The sequence below is a fragment of the Protopterus annectens genome, chromosome 1.part0 (assembly GCF_019279795.1).
Source record: "Protopterus annectens isolate FY-2018-M chromosome 1.part0, PAN1.0, whole genome shotgun sequence".
NCBI classification, from domain to species: domain Eukaryota; kingdom Metazoa; phylum Chordata; order Ceratodontiformes; family Protopteridae; genus Protopterus; species Protopterus annectens.
In genome coordinates, this window is record NC_056725.1 from 1,289,114,949 (window position 1) to 1,289,131,713 (window position 16,765).

The 16,765-nt window shown below is 38.4% G+C and overlaps 1 protein-coding gene across 2 annotated transcripts in view; it reads left to right on the plus strand.

Moving 5' to 3' along the window:
* Positions 1–16,765, plus strand: part of LOC122797624 (class I histocompatibility antigen, F10 alpha chain-like) — a 609,100-nt gene that overhangs the window by 377,479 nt on the left and 214,856 nt on the right. For both annotated transcript variants that reach the window (XM_044066180.1, XM_044066172.1), the window contains exon 4: positions 14,045–14,338. In XM_044066180.1, coding sequence (XP_043922115.1) covers positions 14,045–14,338 — 294 coding nt within the window. The remainder of the gene's footprint in view (positions 1–14,044; positions 14,339–16,765) is intronic.

Consider the following 16,765-nt stretch of genomic DNA (forward strand, 5'->3'; position numbering starts at 1 on the left):
TATCAAAGGCAGATTGTGCCTACTCACTTTGGTGGACTTTTTCGAGAAGTTCACCAAAACTATGAATGAGGGTAAAATGATACACGCTGCCTTTCTTGACCTGGCCAAGGCATTTGACACTATTCCCCATTTGGTTATTGGTTTATTGTAGACAAACTCATGATTCTTTTTGGCTAACCAACTAGCTAACAGGTAGGACATAGGAAGTTAGGCTAAGGGACCCTAGTGCAACAAAAAAGTCACTAGTGGAGTCAGTTAATGGCCAGTGCTGAGGCTGCTACTTTTTGGCATCTACATTTTGGAAGTCAAATCTAACATCAAACACCTCTGATTGACCAACTTTGCAAATGACTGCAAGCTCTATGGAATCATAGAATCCCTCAAGGACACATATATCCTCCCTTGGGCTTATCATAAACTCATAATTAGTGCCAGAACCATGGTGTAAGCCTGAATGCCCAAAATGTATAATAGTGCCCTTTCAAAAGTCAACTACCCTTGGAAAGTATCTTATAAACAATACTCTCAAAGAGTAGACCTAGTAGTTAAGGACTTGAGAACATATATGGACAATTACTTGGCCTTTCACCATCATGTGTCTAAACACTTATAACTTACTTACAACTTATAAGCAAGGGAATGGCATCCAGGTCTGGAGATGTCATTGTACTGCTGCAGTCAGCCCTCATTATGCCAATCATTTAGTATACTGTTCCTTTTTGTATGCACCTGACTAGGCATGTGCAACAACTGGAATGCTCTCAGAGGTCATTGAACTAGCTTGTTAAGGACTAATGTGTGCTCAGGTAAAAGAAGCTGAAACACATTAATATGGTCATCTTTTTTCAATATCACATTCATCTGTTAGGTGACTATAATTGATATGTTTGGAGGCAGTCTGTGGATGAAAGTATCTGACTCCTGCTTTCATTTGATTGCAGTTACAGTCATTGATCTAGCATGGCAAGGGCAGTGTCATTGTGTGTTTCTGTGTATGTATGTATCTGTATGTGTGTGTGGTTGGATATGTGTGAATAAATTATTACCCCATCTCATTTGAAGGCAATTTATGTTAACTATTCAGTCAGAATAGGTATACCCTATCAGATGGGCATATTTAAATGTGACCAATCTCATTATCGCAAACTGTGAGTCCAAATGGCTAAACGTAATCAAGTAATCATAATGCCTATTTTTTATTTTTTTGCAAATATAGTGAAGATACAATGTACATTTTTACTTTCTGAATGTTAATTTATTGTAATAATGTCAAAATGTCCTTACTGCGGATGTCTTTTAAATTTATTTCTCAACAAATATCAATATTTTAGTTTTCTTACAAAGACAAGTACATGGGGCATAAGATCATAACTATATTAACACAGCCTGAAAGTCTGATTTATACTTAATTTGCAGTGGGGGAGCTGTATATGGCTTGTCACCCCTTTACAATTTAAAGTATCTATATGTGTATATATAGATATGTATATATATTTAGCCATCCACACCACCCTTTTTCCCATTTTGCACATGGGGTTGGGGTGTGTCACATTATCTAGAGCCAATGTTCACATTTCTGCATATCAAGCCCTGCTGCAGTTGTTCCACTGTATCACAGAAACACACAGATATAGATATATTTCTGTAGGGAAATGATGTCTTAGTTGATGTGCTACACAAGTATTTCTGCTGAACAACTTGCTATGCAGTTTGAGCATTTGGTATTCCTTCTGGGTGACTCCCATTAGCAATCATAAAGGCAGAAGTCCTTTGGGTAGAAGTGCGGTGTTTCTGTGTCTGAGAAGTATAAGACAGCAGCCCTGCTTTGAGCTGGCAACACATTTAACTCACTAATGTTCTTCACTGTTTAATTATTTGTGTTAACTCTTGACCATTTCATGAAGAACTTCATAGTAAAACTGTAATATGCTGGAATTTCCATTATTAAGAAAAGGAAAAAAACTTGAAATTCTTGACTTCTGTATCATTTGCAAAGCTTATATCAGGAATACCATACACAATATAGCTGGTGAAGAGGCGTATTTTAGCCTGATGATCTTAGGATACTTAGAACAATAATCATATGAGATTCTGGCTGTTCTTAACTGAAATAAATGTCAAACAACTTTATTCCACACTCTGTCTGAAACTATATGTGATATCATTGCATCTTTGGAGTTGCACCTATGGTATGTGTGTTACTGATTTGACAGTTTTTTTTACCATTACTTCTATGTCTTTGGCATTTGTAGTCATAGGTTCATAGGTTGGTACTAGGCTATCAGCCCTAGGGTCTATACAAGCCTAGCCATAACAATTCCCTGGCTATTTCTTCCCACACTATTTACTTCCCTGGACCCCTGTCTAGCAGGGTGACTGACGTGATCCCCGGGGTCAAATCCATAGTATCACATGTCCTTTCTTTACACTTAACTCATGGACATTTTTCATATGTTCTGTATAACATGAGATTATGGAGCTAATTTGGGACAATCATAGCACTGGGTTTGTAATATCTGTCCTTGTGATTCATGAATTTTGACATGATAGTTCTTGCGGATTTGAATTAATAATAGATTTTTTTTTCCAGATTTGGGCTTAAAGGTGTTCGGACACTTCCCTGTGGGTACAGTTTGTAGGGGACAGATGTCTGAGTTGCATTTCATATGGCTTTAGCAGATTCAGTGTAGGCAAAGAGTAACATGCACCATCATGCCTGCAGCTGGAATAACAATCTGTGGGGGTATAGAATATGTGTGACTTGTCTGACCTGGATTTTCCACAGATGAACAATAAATACAACAGGCGCTGATAACAGTAGCTGAAGATGTTTACTAGGATGGCTTACTACGTTATATCTCCATGAATTTCTTAAACTGCTGCAGCAAGAATAAAATGTGATGGTTGCCCACAGAGAATCCATGCTCAAAGGAATGCCTGTCACTCCCTGAAAGAAAACCATTGTTTCTAGGCATTGTGACCTGCATGCATACAGGAGTATAAAAGTAATTACAGCAATGCAGAGGATTTCTGTCATGCTGTTGCTCACCTGTACCAGTTATAGTTACATAAGCACATACTCAATGCCAAACACGTAACCCATCACTTTCCCTAACATATTAATAAAATCACTGTCCATTGGACACTGTATTTTTATGTATCTGATATGCCTACTGACATCATTTTGTTGGTGTTTGTCATCATGCCTGCTGTCCTTAGTGTCCTTGGAGCCATGACATTGCTCTCCCCCCACCCTCCGCACATTGTTATTCCAGCTGCTATCATGGTGCTGCATGCTGCAGTGCACCCACAGTGAATTTGCCACAGCCATATATCTCTGCAACTGAATTACAGTTCAGGAATGAATCCCTGATTAATTGTCATTGGAGGGAAATGTCATGCAATCTAAAGTCTGAATCCTGTTTTTTTTTCTTTTCACTGAACCATCTCCTCAGTACCATCTTTTTCAATAATTGTTGCTTTAAGTACGTTTCAGTGTGGTAAAGAAATCCTGGTAAGTTATGGTCACATATAACTAAGTCAGTATTGTGTTTTCCAATGTCCTCATAAATCTGTGAAAGTGAAAATGGTGAAAAAATAAACTGTAAGTGTTTTCTGCAGTGGGCTGTCTACCCTGCACCCCCTGATGTGGCAGCAATTGTCCGCATACCCGACAAACTTGTATGTACTAACTCTATGAAGGCACCAACTCAAATATCCCAAAGCAAATTAATTTCTGGTGAAGCACACTTAGAAATCACACTGCCAGCAATTTTCCATAGAAAACAACAGCTGTTATTCTGTTTTTTAGTATTTTGTGCTTCAGGCAACTCATGCTCTTTTCCTACTTGGCCATCTGTAGATATACCAGTATGAGTTTGTAGAGTCAAAGCCATGTATTCAAACATAATTTTGAAATGTTGACCTTTCAAGATGTGAAAAATCTAATAGTGGACTTTAAATTCTTTCTTATGGGGGAACTGCTTCTTCAGGTTCTAAATGTGTTAACTCTGAGGTCATGCTACCTTTGAAATAAAGTAAGTACTTGGCTTTATAGAAAAACTGTGAGTACTTGCATATTGCATGCAATATTTTATTAACACTTAAATCTTTGTAGCATTTGTAATCATATTACTCAAACTCTTTGTTAAGAGATCTGGAAAAAGCCTAAAGAAATGGGGGACAAAGGCCCAAAAATTGGGACAGAGATTAAATATTGTTCTTATAATCTTAGAAAGTTGCTAGAATAAAATGATTTGTTTGTATGCATTTTCTGAAGGATATGAAGGGTGAAGTTCAAATGTATGTTATTATTTAGTCATTTTAATCCTCAGTGATTTGCCAGAAAACTATAAATTTTATGAGGAACAGACCAAATATGTGAGGCAAAAATCTGGACATTCTACAAAAATCTGGACAGTTGCAATAAAATTACTGACCTTTTTGCCTAGATATCATACTATACCCTCAGATATCTTAGCCATCATTGAAATACTGCGTAAACCCAATATAAATGATACAGAAGTGCTATTTCCAGGCTATAACATTATTAGAACTGACCTACCCCATAAAAAATGAGATGAAGTAGCTTTACTGTACCACAGCTTCTACAACCTCATTCCTTATTTTAACCACCTCCCCAAATTTCACAAAGCTGAAATCTTCATTACACTTTTAAAACTAAACTTTAAAATAACACTCAGTATTATTACACACTACATAATCATCACCATCTTCATTAACAACCCCCTTTTTCCCATTTTTCTACATGGGAGTGGAATGACGTCAACTGTCACCATACCTCTTGATTCAATGCCACTCTCCTACATTCTTCATCAGTCATGTCTGTCGCAGGTCTTCTGTCACACAAAACATCCATCTCTTTTTGCTGGACACCCTCGATTCCTCTTGCCTTCTTCCTGTCTATCCCAACTCATCTTCACCAGATTGTCTTCTGCTTTGTGAGATGTGCCTGAACCAAAGTAATTTGTTCTCTAGGAACTTCTCTGCAGTGGGAGCTACTTGGGTTTCTGCTCTGATGTCCTCATTTCTTTGTCTGTCCCACAGTTTGCATCCTACCATATGTCTCAAACACTTCATCTCCATTGCCTCTAGCTTCTTCAATTGCTCTGCCTTCACTACCCAGGTTTCTGTACCATACAGTAGCACTTGCAGCATCATTGCTTTCTACACCATACATTTCAGCTTCATTGGCATTCTGCTGTCACACACTACCCCTGATACTCTCAGCCAATTGGCTGCAGCCCCAAATGATTCTAGCTTTGACTTCCTCATTCAGACTTACCTTCTCTTCAACCATCCCTCCCAGATATTTGAAGCTGTTAATCCTATTCCACTAATTTTCCTTGTATCTATATTCTCAGCTCCTCCTGATTCCTCCATTTGCTGCCATTATAACTGTCTTCTCTGTGTTCAGTTTCATCCTTTGTGCCTTCAGTTTTGCATTACATTCCTTCATCATCTGCTGAAGTTCTTGTTCAGAGCTTGCATATAATGCCATATCATCTGCAGACAACAGCTTTGATGATTTGTACCCACAAACATGTTTGCTAATGTAGTCCATCACCTATATCTACAGCTGTAGGCTTAGAGATGAACCCTGATGCATACCCACACCCACTGGGAACCCTTCTGTGAGTCTGAACACTGTTTGTACTTGTGTTACTAGGTCCTTGTACATAGCCTGCACTAATTCTACCAATGTTTCTGGAACTTTGAACCATTGCAGGACTGCCCAAATCAGCTTTCTTGGAAACTTGTAATATGGTTTCTTCAGGTCTAGAAATGCCCAGTTGAACTCTTTCCTTATCTCTAGCTTTTTTCAGCTAACTGTCTCACTGCAAACATTGGTCAGTTGTGCTGTATCCAGATCTGAATCAAACTGCTCATCTTCCATCTTTCTACTGTTTGTTTTCATTTATCAGTTACCCACTCCAAAACTTTTATGCTGTGTGACAGGGGTTTGTTACCTCTATACTGTCCCCAGTAATGAAAGTCCACTTTGTTCTTGTACACTGGCAGTAGTATGCTTATTCTCCAGGCATCTGGGATGCATCTTTCTCTCCATACTGCTGTGAGTTCCCTAAGGAGCCATTTTTCCCATCTCACCTACCATCTTTATCATATCTTCTGTGACCTCAACTGAGCATGCTGCTATCTCCGACTTCATTTTCCTGAGTGCTGTCTTATTTTTTCTAGGTTGAGCTCCTCTTTTTTCATCACAGGCCTTGTCTGGGGCAGTACAATTTCTGTGGCTTTTTCTTCATTCAGAAACTGTTGGATGTACACCTTCCATCCATACTTGATGTACTGACTGATGAGCATGTTGTTACTGGCATCCCTTATAAGGGTGTCTGATGAGTATCTTCTTTATCTTTCTGCATTTGTCTTACAACCTGATAGAGTTTCTTTGTGCTATCTAATGAGCCACTTTCCAGAAGCTGGTAGAGTGCCACCGATGCCTTGCTCTTTGCTATTGTTACTGCTCTGGGCATCAACTCTGGTGTGCCAGCAGTTTTCCTTCTTTGCCTGACCCATCTTTTCTATCTCCTACTTTTTCCAGCACTCCTTTCTTTTGATGACTTCCTGGACTTCTGCATTCTACCACCGGCTTTCCTTATGTACTTTATTTCCACACGTGGCTTGGCCACATATCAGATATATAGTCTTCACACATGCTGTTTTGATGCACTGCCATTCTTCTTCAGCTCCTCTTTTATTCTCTTCTCTTCTTACTGATGTGCTAGAGCCTTGAGTATATCCTTGAACTCTTATGCTTTCTCTCCAGCCAATGTCCAGGTCTTTAACCTAGTTTCTGTTGATCTTAGAGTCTTCCCTGACCACTGCTTGCAGCTGACAGTGGCAACCTGTTGTTCATACTGTGGGATGACTGTTTCACTGTGGATAACTTTGCAGTCACTTTTTCTACCTTAGTGACCTTTCCTTACTAAGATAAAGTCTACCTGAGTTGCATGTTGGTCACTCTTTTATGTGATCTTATGACTGTCGGTCTATCTTGCTGAACTGTGTGTTGGCCACCATCAAGCCATTTCCCAGACAGAAGTCTAGAATGGCCTGTCCTTTATTCCTGTTGCCTCACCCATGTGAACCCAGACAGTCCTCATCATGTCCTGTGTGTCCCAGTATATGTGCATTCATGTCTCACATTATCAACACTGACTCATGTTGCCCTGTTTTATCTAATAGGTCCTACAACTGCTGTCTAAATGCACTCTTCCTCCCTGTTACAACCCTACTGTGAGCCACAGGCTGAGATTATGAATAACACCCTATCCTTACACCGAAGTTGGATTACCATGAGTCTAGCACTAATTCTGATTCACTGTCTTCTGAAGACTCTCACTTACCATAATTCACACACCATTTCTAGTGTATCCCCCTCTCGAGTAGTGGACTATAGATGTCAAGCCAAGTGGTCTTTGCTGCAGTGCCCTTCCATCTTGTCTCCTGGATACATAGAATGTCTAGCCAGCCTCCTCCTTAACATCATGTCATCCACTTCCATGCATCCTGTCAGTAAGCATTTAGTGTGGCAATTCATTCTTTGTGTTTGGCAGGTTGATTGATTTTATGTCCAGAAACAGGGCTACCTCAGGTAACCCAAGCTGGGCAACAAGACACCAGCAGGTTTAGGGCAGGCTGTCTCCTCAACTCACCTCACTTATCAGCAGCAAATATCCATGCCCATTTTTGGTGACATATTAGTCAACATGATCAAATCACCTAGAGCCAAATTTTACACTGTCAGGTGGCTAGCCATCCCATGGCACACAGTCTGTAATCTATGTTTTCCTGTCAAGATGATACTGTGCACTACAGCTGATGCCCAGAGTAGTTGCTCTGTACAACTCTAGGCACCATCTAGAGTCTGTGATGCTGTTTACAGCACTTTTCTTTTTTGAATTTTGGGGTGGAAACACTCAACATATCTTTTGGGAGGTCAGAGAAACCTCAGAGAGACAACATGCAAATTACACTCAGGCATTGGCTAGAAGTCAGGACCAAATCTTGTACCTTGTACATGAGAGGCAAAGACCTTAACCATTATGGTATCTTTGTCAGGGACGGATATATTATACTCCATCCCACCTGGTAATAAAATACCCAGCCCTGAAAAATTTCTCCCCTGCATGTCTTGTAGTATTACTTATGAAAAAAAATCATGCTGGGAGATATCAATATTAACTAGCAAAATGTAACCACCGGCAGCCCCTCATCCTGCATAAATCTATTTGGTATGCCTCAACTAATCACATAACCTACCACATACTATGACAAGAATAATATGGGTACTATTTTTGAATGGATTATAGGCTCAGACCCCAGTAAATATGCTGTTTCTTGACATAACTTCCAAAATGACCATCTTCTGCATACTGACATAGAATTGCTACTCACCACCCTAATACCAGCCAACTTAAACAAACCTGTAACCTCATTCAACAATATCCTGATGTCGTTTAATTTGTTCAATACCTTATTTGTAAACCTTTTAAACAGACTAGCCTGTCTACAAAAAAAAGAGTAAGAATCTCTCACTCCCACTGATTATCTACCGCAACTAAAACTATTACATGTATCAGACAAAAGGCCTGGCAAGAATGGCTTAGCCAGAAAATCCCCCAAAACTTTAAGCTATACAGGGAACTTTATAATCAAGTTAAAAAAACAGTCATATATGGACAAGAAACAATATTATGGCCTACTCTAGCTTAATCACAAAATTGACCCCCAAAAATTCTGGTCCTCTACACCCACACACTACTTAATCCTTATCAAAAAAAAGGACCATTGTCACTCCCAAAACTACTTTCCTCTTAAATTATCTAAAAATTGTAAAACTCACTTTATACAGTGCATTGTTGGTCCTCTAAACAAACTTCTAATGTATCCTCTAGCAACTTGGACATAAAACCTGTAACAATTTATACTATAAATACTGCTACTCCAACTTCAACCTTGCTCCACAGCTGCTGTCAACATTCTACCTGAATACTTCAAGGTAACAGCAAAAAACACATCATATCCAGTAATCTTAATTAACAGATCCATACAAGAATCCTATGGTCCAGCATACCTCACAGCCTGGAAACATCAACAATCTGCACAAAGGCCCATGAAAAATAGATACAAATCTGTGCGCTGATTAACATAAAATTTGCATACATAATTATGTAACTCTACCCACTCCAGTGGGATTGTGGGATACCAACATTCAAATGCAAACTGAAGAACAGACAACTAAAATATGTCCCCCTGACCCTGTAGTAAATGTTAACCATTTTTTTTAAATGTGTAGCAGTGCTGTTCACTGGGAAGGGAGAAGATGATGAACCTTAGGATTTTGTTTTTGGTGACTTGCAGTATATGGGTTTTGTGGTAAAAGAAGGGCATTTGCTGGTAGGCAATATTCTAATCTTAGCAAAAGAATATTATAGTTTGCAAGGACCTCCAAAAGTCATTCTCCATGGCCTACTGATCAGTGGGGTAGCTAGAGTTTGTGCCGCCTGGGGCTGTCTTTGAGTTTGCCACCCTTCCCCACCTCACAAAATCATGGTTGAATGGGCCCCCCCATACACAGCCCTCCCTTCTGCAGCTATTTCAATGCCCCATTACTTGACTATTTCACCTCATTTACCATAAACACTGTAATTTGCATACTGCTTTACTTCTACAGTGATTATTTGGATTTCATTTAGAACTTTTATTTTACATTTTATAGCACAAACACTAATAGACATCTGCTAAACAAAGCAATACAGTCTCACAATGAAAACAGACTTGGCATTAAAACTTCCCTGCCCTTGAAACTCACATTCATTGAAACAGCATTGAAACTCGCATTCAAAGAAAATACATCTGGCCAGTGGCAGATAAAGATTACTTTTGAGCTGTATTCAAATCATAGGCCCCTTGCACATGAAACATGCATGTGATCTTTGATACACATTCCTGATTGTATTAAATTATATTCCTTGTATAATACAGCACACTTATTAGAGTGAGTTTTAAATTTATTGTTTTGAACATTTTTCCAGTAAGCAATGAAACAAAATGCAGGAAACAATAATGACAAAACTGCCGAATTCAGAACATTTCCATCTTAAAAGTCTACTCAAACTTCTACAATCCACCAGTGTCAGTAAAAATGCACAATCTCTGCAGAAGTAAAAGTCATCTAAATAATTCCGCATTAAAGAAATCTGTAACTAATGAAGAGGTTGCTACTAGCAAACAACTTTATATTTCATTGTTTCATCTACAAATAAAGTGCCTGTTGCCCTTGAGGAATAAATTGTCTATGTTACTTTAAATAAAATGATAAGTAATATTGCAATAGATGGCAAACTGATAACAAGTTAATTGTTACTAGGTATCTCTGCCAAAGAGGACATTCTTAAGACTGAAACATCCACCCCCTTTAAAAGTGTAAAACTGTACGGTATCAGCAATCCATCTATATACTGTGGGAGTAGAACCCACAGCCTTCTGCATCAAAAGCAATCATTCCACCTGCTGTACTAGTAACAACTACCAAAAACAGGCTTGGCATAAGCAGCACTAAACTTCTCTCCCTCTGAAGAACCATGCAGCACAATTAATCTAAAAAAAGCCAAAATTTATTGGGGAGGGGGGACAAAAGCCCCAAACCAGGGCACGTTTTAAACATTGCTTGTATAATCTTAGAAAAGTTGCTAGAATAACATGTTTTGTATTACCATGCATTTCCTGAAAGTTAGGAAAACTGAAACTTAAAGGACTATCATTATTTAGTGAATTCAGTTCTCATTGACTTGCCAGAAAACCACAAATTTTAAGAGGAACAGACCACAAGCATGAGCCAAACATTCTGTAAAACTTTGGACTTAACTCCTTCAATCACAAGTGGTGGTGGTATAGGTAGAGAATTTAGGCTTTTGCTGCTTTTACCTATGATACAGAGTTTGAGTCTGAGTAACTCTAATCACCAGTTATATCTAACTGGGGCATTTTTTACACAAACACACAGACACACACACACACACACACACACACACACACACACACACACACACACACCTCCCTACCCCTAAATGAGCAGCAGCAGAACATAAACTCTGGACTTGGAAAAATGAGCAACAGTAATCTCCTTATGAATGGAATAGAACTCTGGACATGGAAGCAGAACGGAACCTGCAAACTTTGGAAAATTACAAAAAGAGTGCAGACTAGCCCAAAAAGCCAAAGCCTTAACGCAGTTTAATGTTCAACTTAAATAAAGACAGCGTTTTCGCTACTAAAACCATGTAGCTTCATCAGAGGCAAGCAAACACAGGAAAAGGCGCCAAACCAAATTTATAATACCGGCTGCCTAATTAAAATCAGCTGAGAAATGTAAGATCATTACATAGCATATCTGGAAACTTGGAAGCAGAATGGAACTTGCAAACTCTCCTTGGACTTCACACACCTTGTCTTGCAAACAGCTTCACGGAACTCTCCTTACAGCAGCAATACAGGATGGCAAACGGCAGCAGCAAATTAATAAGTGATAAGAACACTTACAGCAGTGAATAAGAACCAGTAAACTTACTGCAGACAGGAAGAAGAACAGAGTAGACAGCACTCACAGATGCAACCACACTGGAATGCTGGACTGGAAGATGCATGACCAGACTGGAAGAATGACTTTTAAGTAAAAGTTTATTTTATTTTGTATTACAGAGCCGTCCACCCCTCTCACCCGTACACATTGCCGTACGGAAATAAAGACAGTCAGATAGTACACACACCCTCCAGCCCTCAGACAAATTCTGACAGGCTGGTAGTCTGTTCACGAAGCTGACATCATCATACATGCCCCCTGCACGTGATGACATCAGCAAAAATTTGCCCCCAAAAATGGAGAATTTGGAAATTAAAGGTAAACGAGAATTCGTGGCACCTCATTATTTTGACCTCAAAACTGGTAAAAAACTGAGGAATTCGGTATGGTTGAGAGGTCTGTGGTCCAGCTATTTCAGAATAAAAGCATATGCCATCCCGATGCATAAGGGAGGAAACTTTTTAGAAATCTCTAACTTTTGCCCCATTACTATTTTCCTATCTCTCAAAAATATTAGAAAAAGATGTGTCTACACCTACTTTCTGTACCATCTCCTGTTTGAACCAGTACTCAACATGGATTCTACCCAGGCAATAGTACAGCAACAGCAAAATTATCCTTTATGGAAATAAAAAAAAAAAAACAAGAATAGGGACAAATAGGGACTCTGGCAAACATACATCTTCCATATTTCTGGATCTCTTCAAACCCTTTGATACTATTACATACAACAAACTCCTATAACAAATGCTCCATCTTGTCCTGTCCCATCCTTCTCTTCATTGGATTAAAATGCATCTAGCAGGCAGACAACAAACAGTTAAGTGGGTACATACCTTCTCTCTCTACCTCCCTGTCACCACTGGTGTACCCCAAGGCTTAGCTTTTACCTATTTCTCCTTACATTTTCATTAGTGATCGTTGCACCTCTTTTAGGTACACATCACTCATACAGCAGGCTGATGATTTGGCTCTAATATACTCCTCTGATATCAACCATCACCTGCAAATCAGTCAAAGAAGCCCTCACCTCTTAGAAAACGGACTTCACAATGCCTAACTATTGCTCAACCCCCCCCCCCCCCCAAAAAAAAAAATCTGAGGGACAAATCTAGCTTAGACATCTTCTCTCTTAACAATACAGAAGTAGAAGTTGCATCCCATATAAAACTGCTTGGAGTAACAATTGATGACAACCTCAAATATGAACTTCACATTCAAGATAATGCTGAAAACAGCCCCACCAAAAACCTGGCATGCTCTATAGGCATAAGAATGTTATTAATAACTCCACTAAAAGCACTCTCATAACCAGTTACCTCCTTCCCTTAGTTATATATGATGCCTCTATCCTTACCAATTTGCAGGCTTCAGTTAAAGCCAAACTAGAAATATGCTACAACAAAGTTGCTAAATTTACTGCCAATAAACAATACTATTCACATTACTGCAAGGTCCTTAAAAATTTGAACTGGCTTGAACTACCCCGCCAGCCGAACCTTCTACAACTAGCTCCCCACAACCTTATATATAAACCCCAAGCCTATCCTGCAATGAGCTCTATTTTACCCACTTATTACCAAAATAGACCCCTTTTTAAAAATAATAAACAATTGCTCACCATCTATAAACCTCAAAAAGCAGTCTGAAGGGGTCTCTACTGCTACTCAGATGCAAAAAAACAAATGGAATTCTAGCTCACAGTTTATTAAAACTGTAACCAACCTTCCTTCCTTCCATTATGAATCTTTTAAAAGACCCCCTGTCAAAGTTGTGGCTCTATTTGTGTTCTACCCCTGGCTAGACAGACTCTTTCAATATCAGCCATATTGCACCTATTGCCCCTATCACCCCATCATCCCTGTCACGCCATCACCATTTCCCTATCTCCACTAAGCTATGCTACCCTCTCTCTGAACCTATACTCATCATATTATAATGAAAAAGTGTGATTTTTAGTAATATTATTGCAACCGTATATAGTGGTCTTTCTAGAAATGTAAATTTTGTCTTTTTTCTTCTATCTTTATGCAGCACCTTTACATGTTATCTGTGTTATAAAACATTTGTAAATATTTTGAAATGTATATGCAATTCAGATGTTTTACATAATGAGTTACGGAATTCTTACTGTGGAGCTTTTCTCACAGGGCATCTGCTGAAAATTGTCTATTAATGACCCATTCAGACTTTCCCAGTAAAAAAATGTCAATAACTAAGTAAGTAAAATAGATACTTTAAGTTGTGGTGTAATTTCAGTCTGCAAAGTTACATAAAGTTAAATTAATAAAAATTAAAAACATGCTGTTGTGATTTAATCAGTCAGTTGGATCACGGATTACATTGTGCTGCAGTCATTCTTTTTAAAATCTGTATTTTTTGACTCATGTTTGTATAACCTGTTTTCCTGTTTTACAGTCATACCAAATGTGAAGGTTTATGGAAGAAAATCACATAACCATACATTGATATCTGTTTCATGTCATGCAAATGGATTTTATCCTTACAAAATCACTTTGGATTGGTTCAAAAATGGAAATTTAAGAGTAAATGCCTTTCAGTCCAGTGGCATTTTACCAAATGGAGATGGAACCTACCAAATAACTAAGACAATAAAGGTTACTGTGGATGATGAAAACAGATATGCCTGTCAGATCGATCATGAAAGCCTTGAAGATGGTATAACAGTAAACTGGGATGGAAAAATTGATGGTAGGTTAACAGTTAAAATCCATTAATATACTCATCATTTTAATTGGATTACTAACCAATGCATCATTTTATATAAACAGTAAATACAGAGTTTAAAATGTTCTGCCAAAGACTATGAGCTGTAAACAAAATGATTTCTGTAGTCCAGAGTTTGTTTCCCTGAGCCTCTACTTACGACTTGCCTTCTGTATGACTCTGAGCAGGTGGCATAACCAGGCAATGCTCCCGGGTTGAGTCTGAGAATGGTCCATGTAGATCAGTGTTCTACCACAGTTATCAGACAGATGAATGAATGTACAGATTCTGTCTAACTTAATGATGGTGTACAGTAACTTAGATGCTATCACACAAAAGCAATCTAAAGAGAAATTAAAGTTCAAATGACAGAACTATGACATATTCTTAGACAAGTGTGGATAAGAGAGAATGTGCCAGAATGTTGCAATGAAAAAAATTGCAAAGGGGGTATAAAATATCTGATCAAATGCACAAGCTGCAAATACTACTGCTTGTAGATTTTTGAATAAAACCTGCTAGATTGAATATAGTAGATATTATACACACACACATTCACACACACACACACGTGTGTGTGTGTGTGTGTATATATATATATATATATATATATATATATATATATATATATATATATATATATATATATAAAAAATTCAGGAACACAATTTTTCATGTAAAAAGCACCTAAAAATAAACATTTTTGGGGGAGAGTTCTCCTTCTTCCACCTTCTGAGGTGGTCTTCACCACCACATCTCCATAACTTATATCTTCTCAGTCTGAGGTTGCTGCTGTAGGTCAGAGAAAGAGCTACACTGTAAATAGCCTCTGTAACCTTTCCAAAGAAGCTTACTTGGATCAGGAAACAGGACCTGGCCATCACAAATCCAAGCTTATTGGATCTAGGTCAGTTAATTTGCCTGTGCACTTATTAATGAGGACAATTATGACACATTCCATGCACTGGCAATGCTCATAGGTCTATAATTACCCAGTTGTGTAGAGAGGCTACCCTTGTGTAGGGAAGCCAGAGTGGCTGTTGTCCAGGCATCAGACACAAACCCTGTGGATAGGCTGAGACTGAACAGTTTATGTAGAGGCTCGGATGCTGCATACTTGGAACTGATGAGAATGCAGCCTGGTATATTGTCTGTTCCCATGAAAGTATTATTTTTAGCCTTTAGCGGGGATTCTAAAACTTGTTTCAAAGTTCTTTTGGGGAATTTAATGTTTATAGATAGTGGTGGAAACAATGTGAGTAGGTGGGGTAAAGTTAGCACTAAGTTTGTCTGTTAAGGTATTGGCTGCAGCATTGGGATTTGAATGCCTGATATTACCATGCATGAGCTCAGTACATTGTTGAACATTATTCCTTAGTTTCCTAACATAACTGAAGAATGAGTTGTAGTTTTCTTTTCCATCTGTTGCAACCTGAACATGTGCTCCAATTTATGTATTCTGATAGTGCTCTTAATTCTTTGCTTACAAGTTTCAGTTTAGTGCTGAGGTAAAGGGATGGGGGTTTCTTACCAATGTTCCCTTCTTTTGGAATGCAGTTTATTAATACATGAATTTGCTAGTATATAAAGGGCAGGTGGATACTGACATTTCTGTGCAGCAGTTTAGGTACATTAAAGGCCACAGGTGAATACAGCAATTCTCTCATTTGGGTTCCTGTGTCGGGGATTGTTGAGAATTTTGCCTAGCTCTTCTGTAAGGTGAATAAGGTTTGTCCTGTATAACCCCTAAAGGTGGCATCATTTGGTGGTGGGGAGGTCCCACTTGGTCAGATTTAACTAAGGATGAGGAGATGTGGGGGTGGGGTATTGGAGCAAGATTATTAGGGATCAGATTAAGGACATTAGAACCTGTAGTGGTTAACTTTACAATTTTCTCCAGCATAATGGTATTAACAAAAATGCTGTGTTTGGGTAACTGAAGTCACCCAGCAAGAAGGTATTTGATTTGGTTTGAAGATGAACTCTTTGATGATATTAAGGTAATTTCTATGATTTATGGGAGACATTGATCGGGGATCTTTAGAAAGCAATGAAGTAGTAAGAGTAAACTGAATACAGTAAACGTCAAGTGAAAATTCTCAGAAGAAAATGAACAATAGATCTCTAGAAGTCCAAGGTGCACCTATGAAGGAAGTGAAGGAAAGTAGAAAACTAAATATTTATAAAGAATGTGAGAAGAATCAACATGTACAGCATATATTTTTTTATGAATGATAAAGAAGTCAGGTATAGATCACACATCTCAACTGTCCTTGATTTTGGAAAATAACTCTGATTTTGTCTCATAATTTTGCTGTGTCCCTCATCATTTATTTATTTATTTTTTTAAGTTAGATTACTGAGGACTAAAGTTTGTCAGTGATGACAAACATTACAAGTTTCATGCTTATT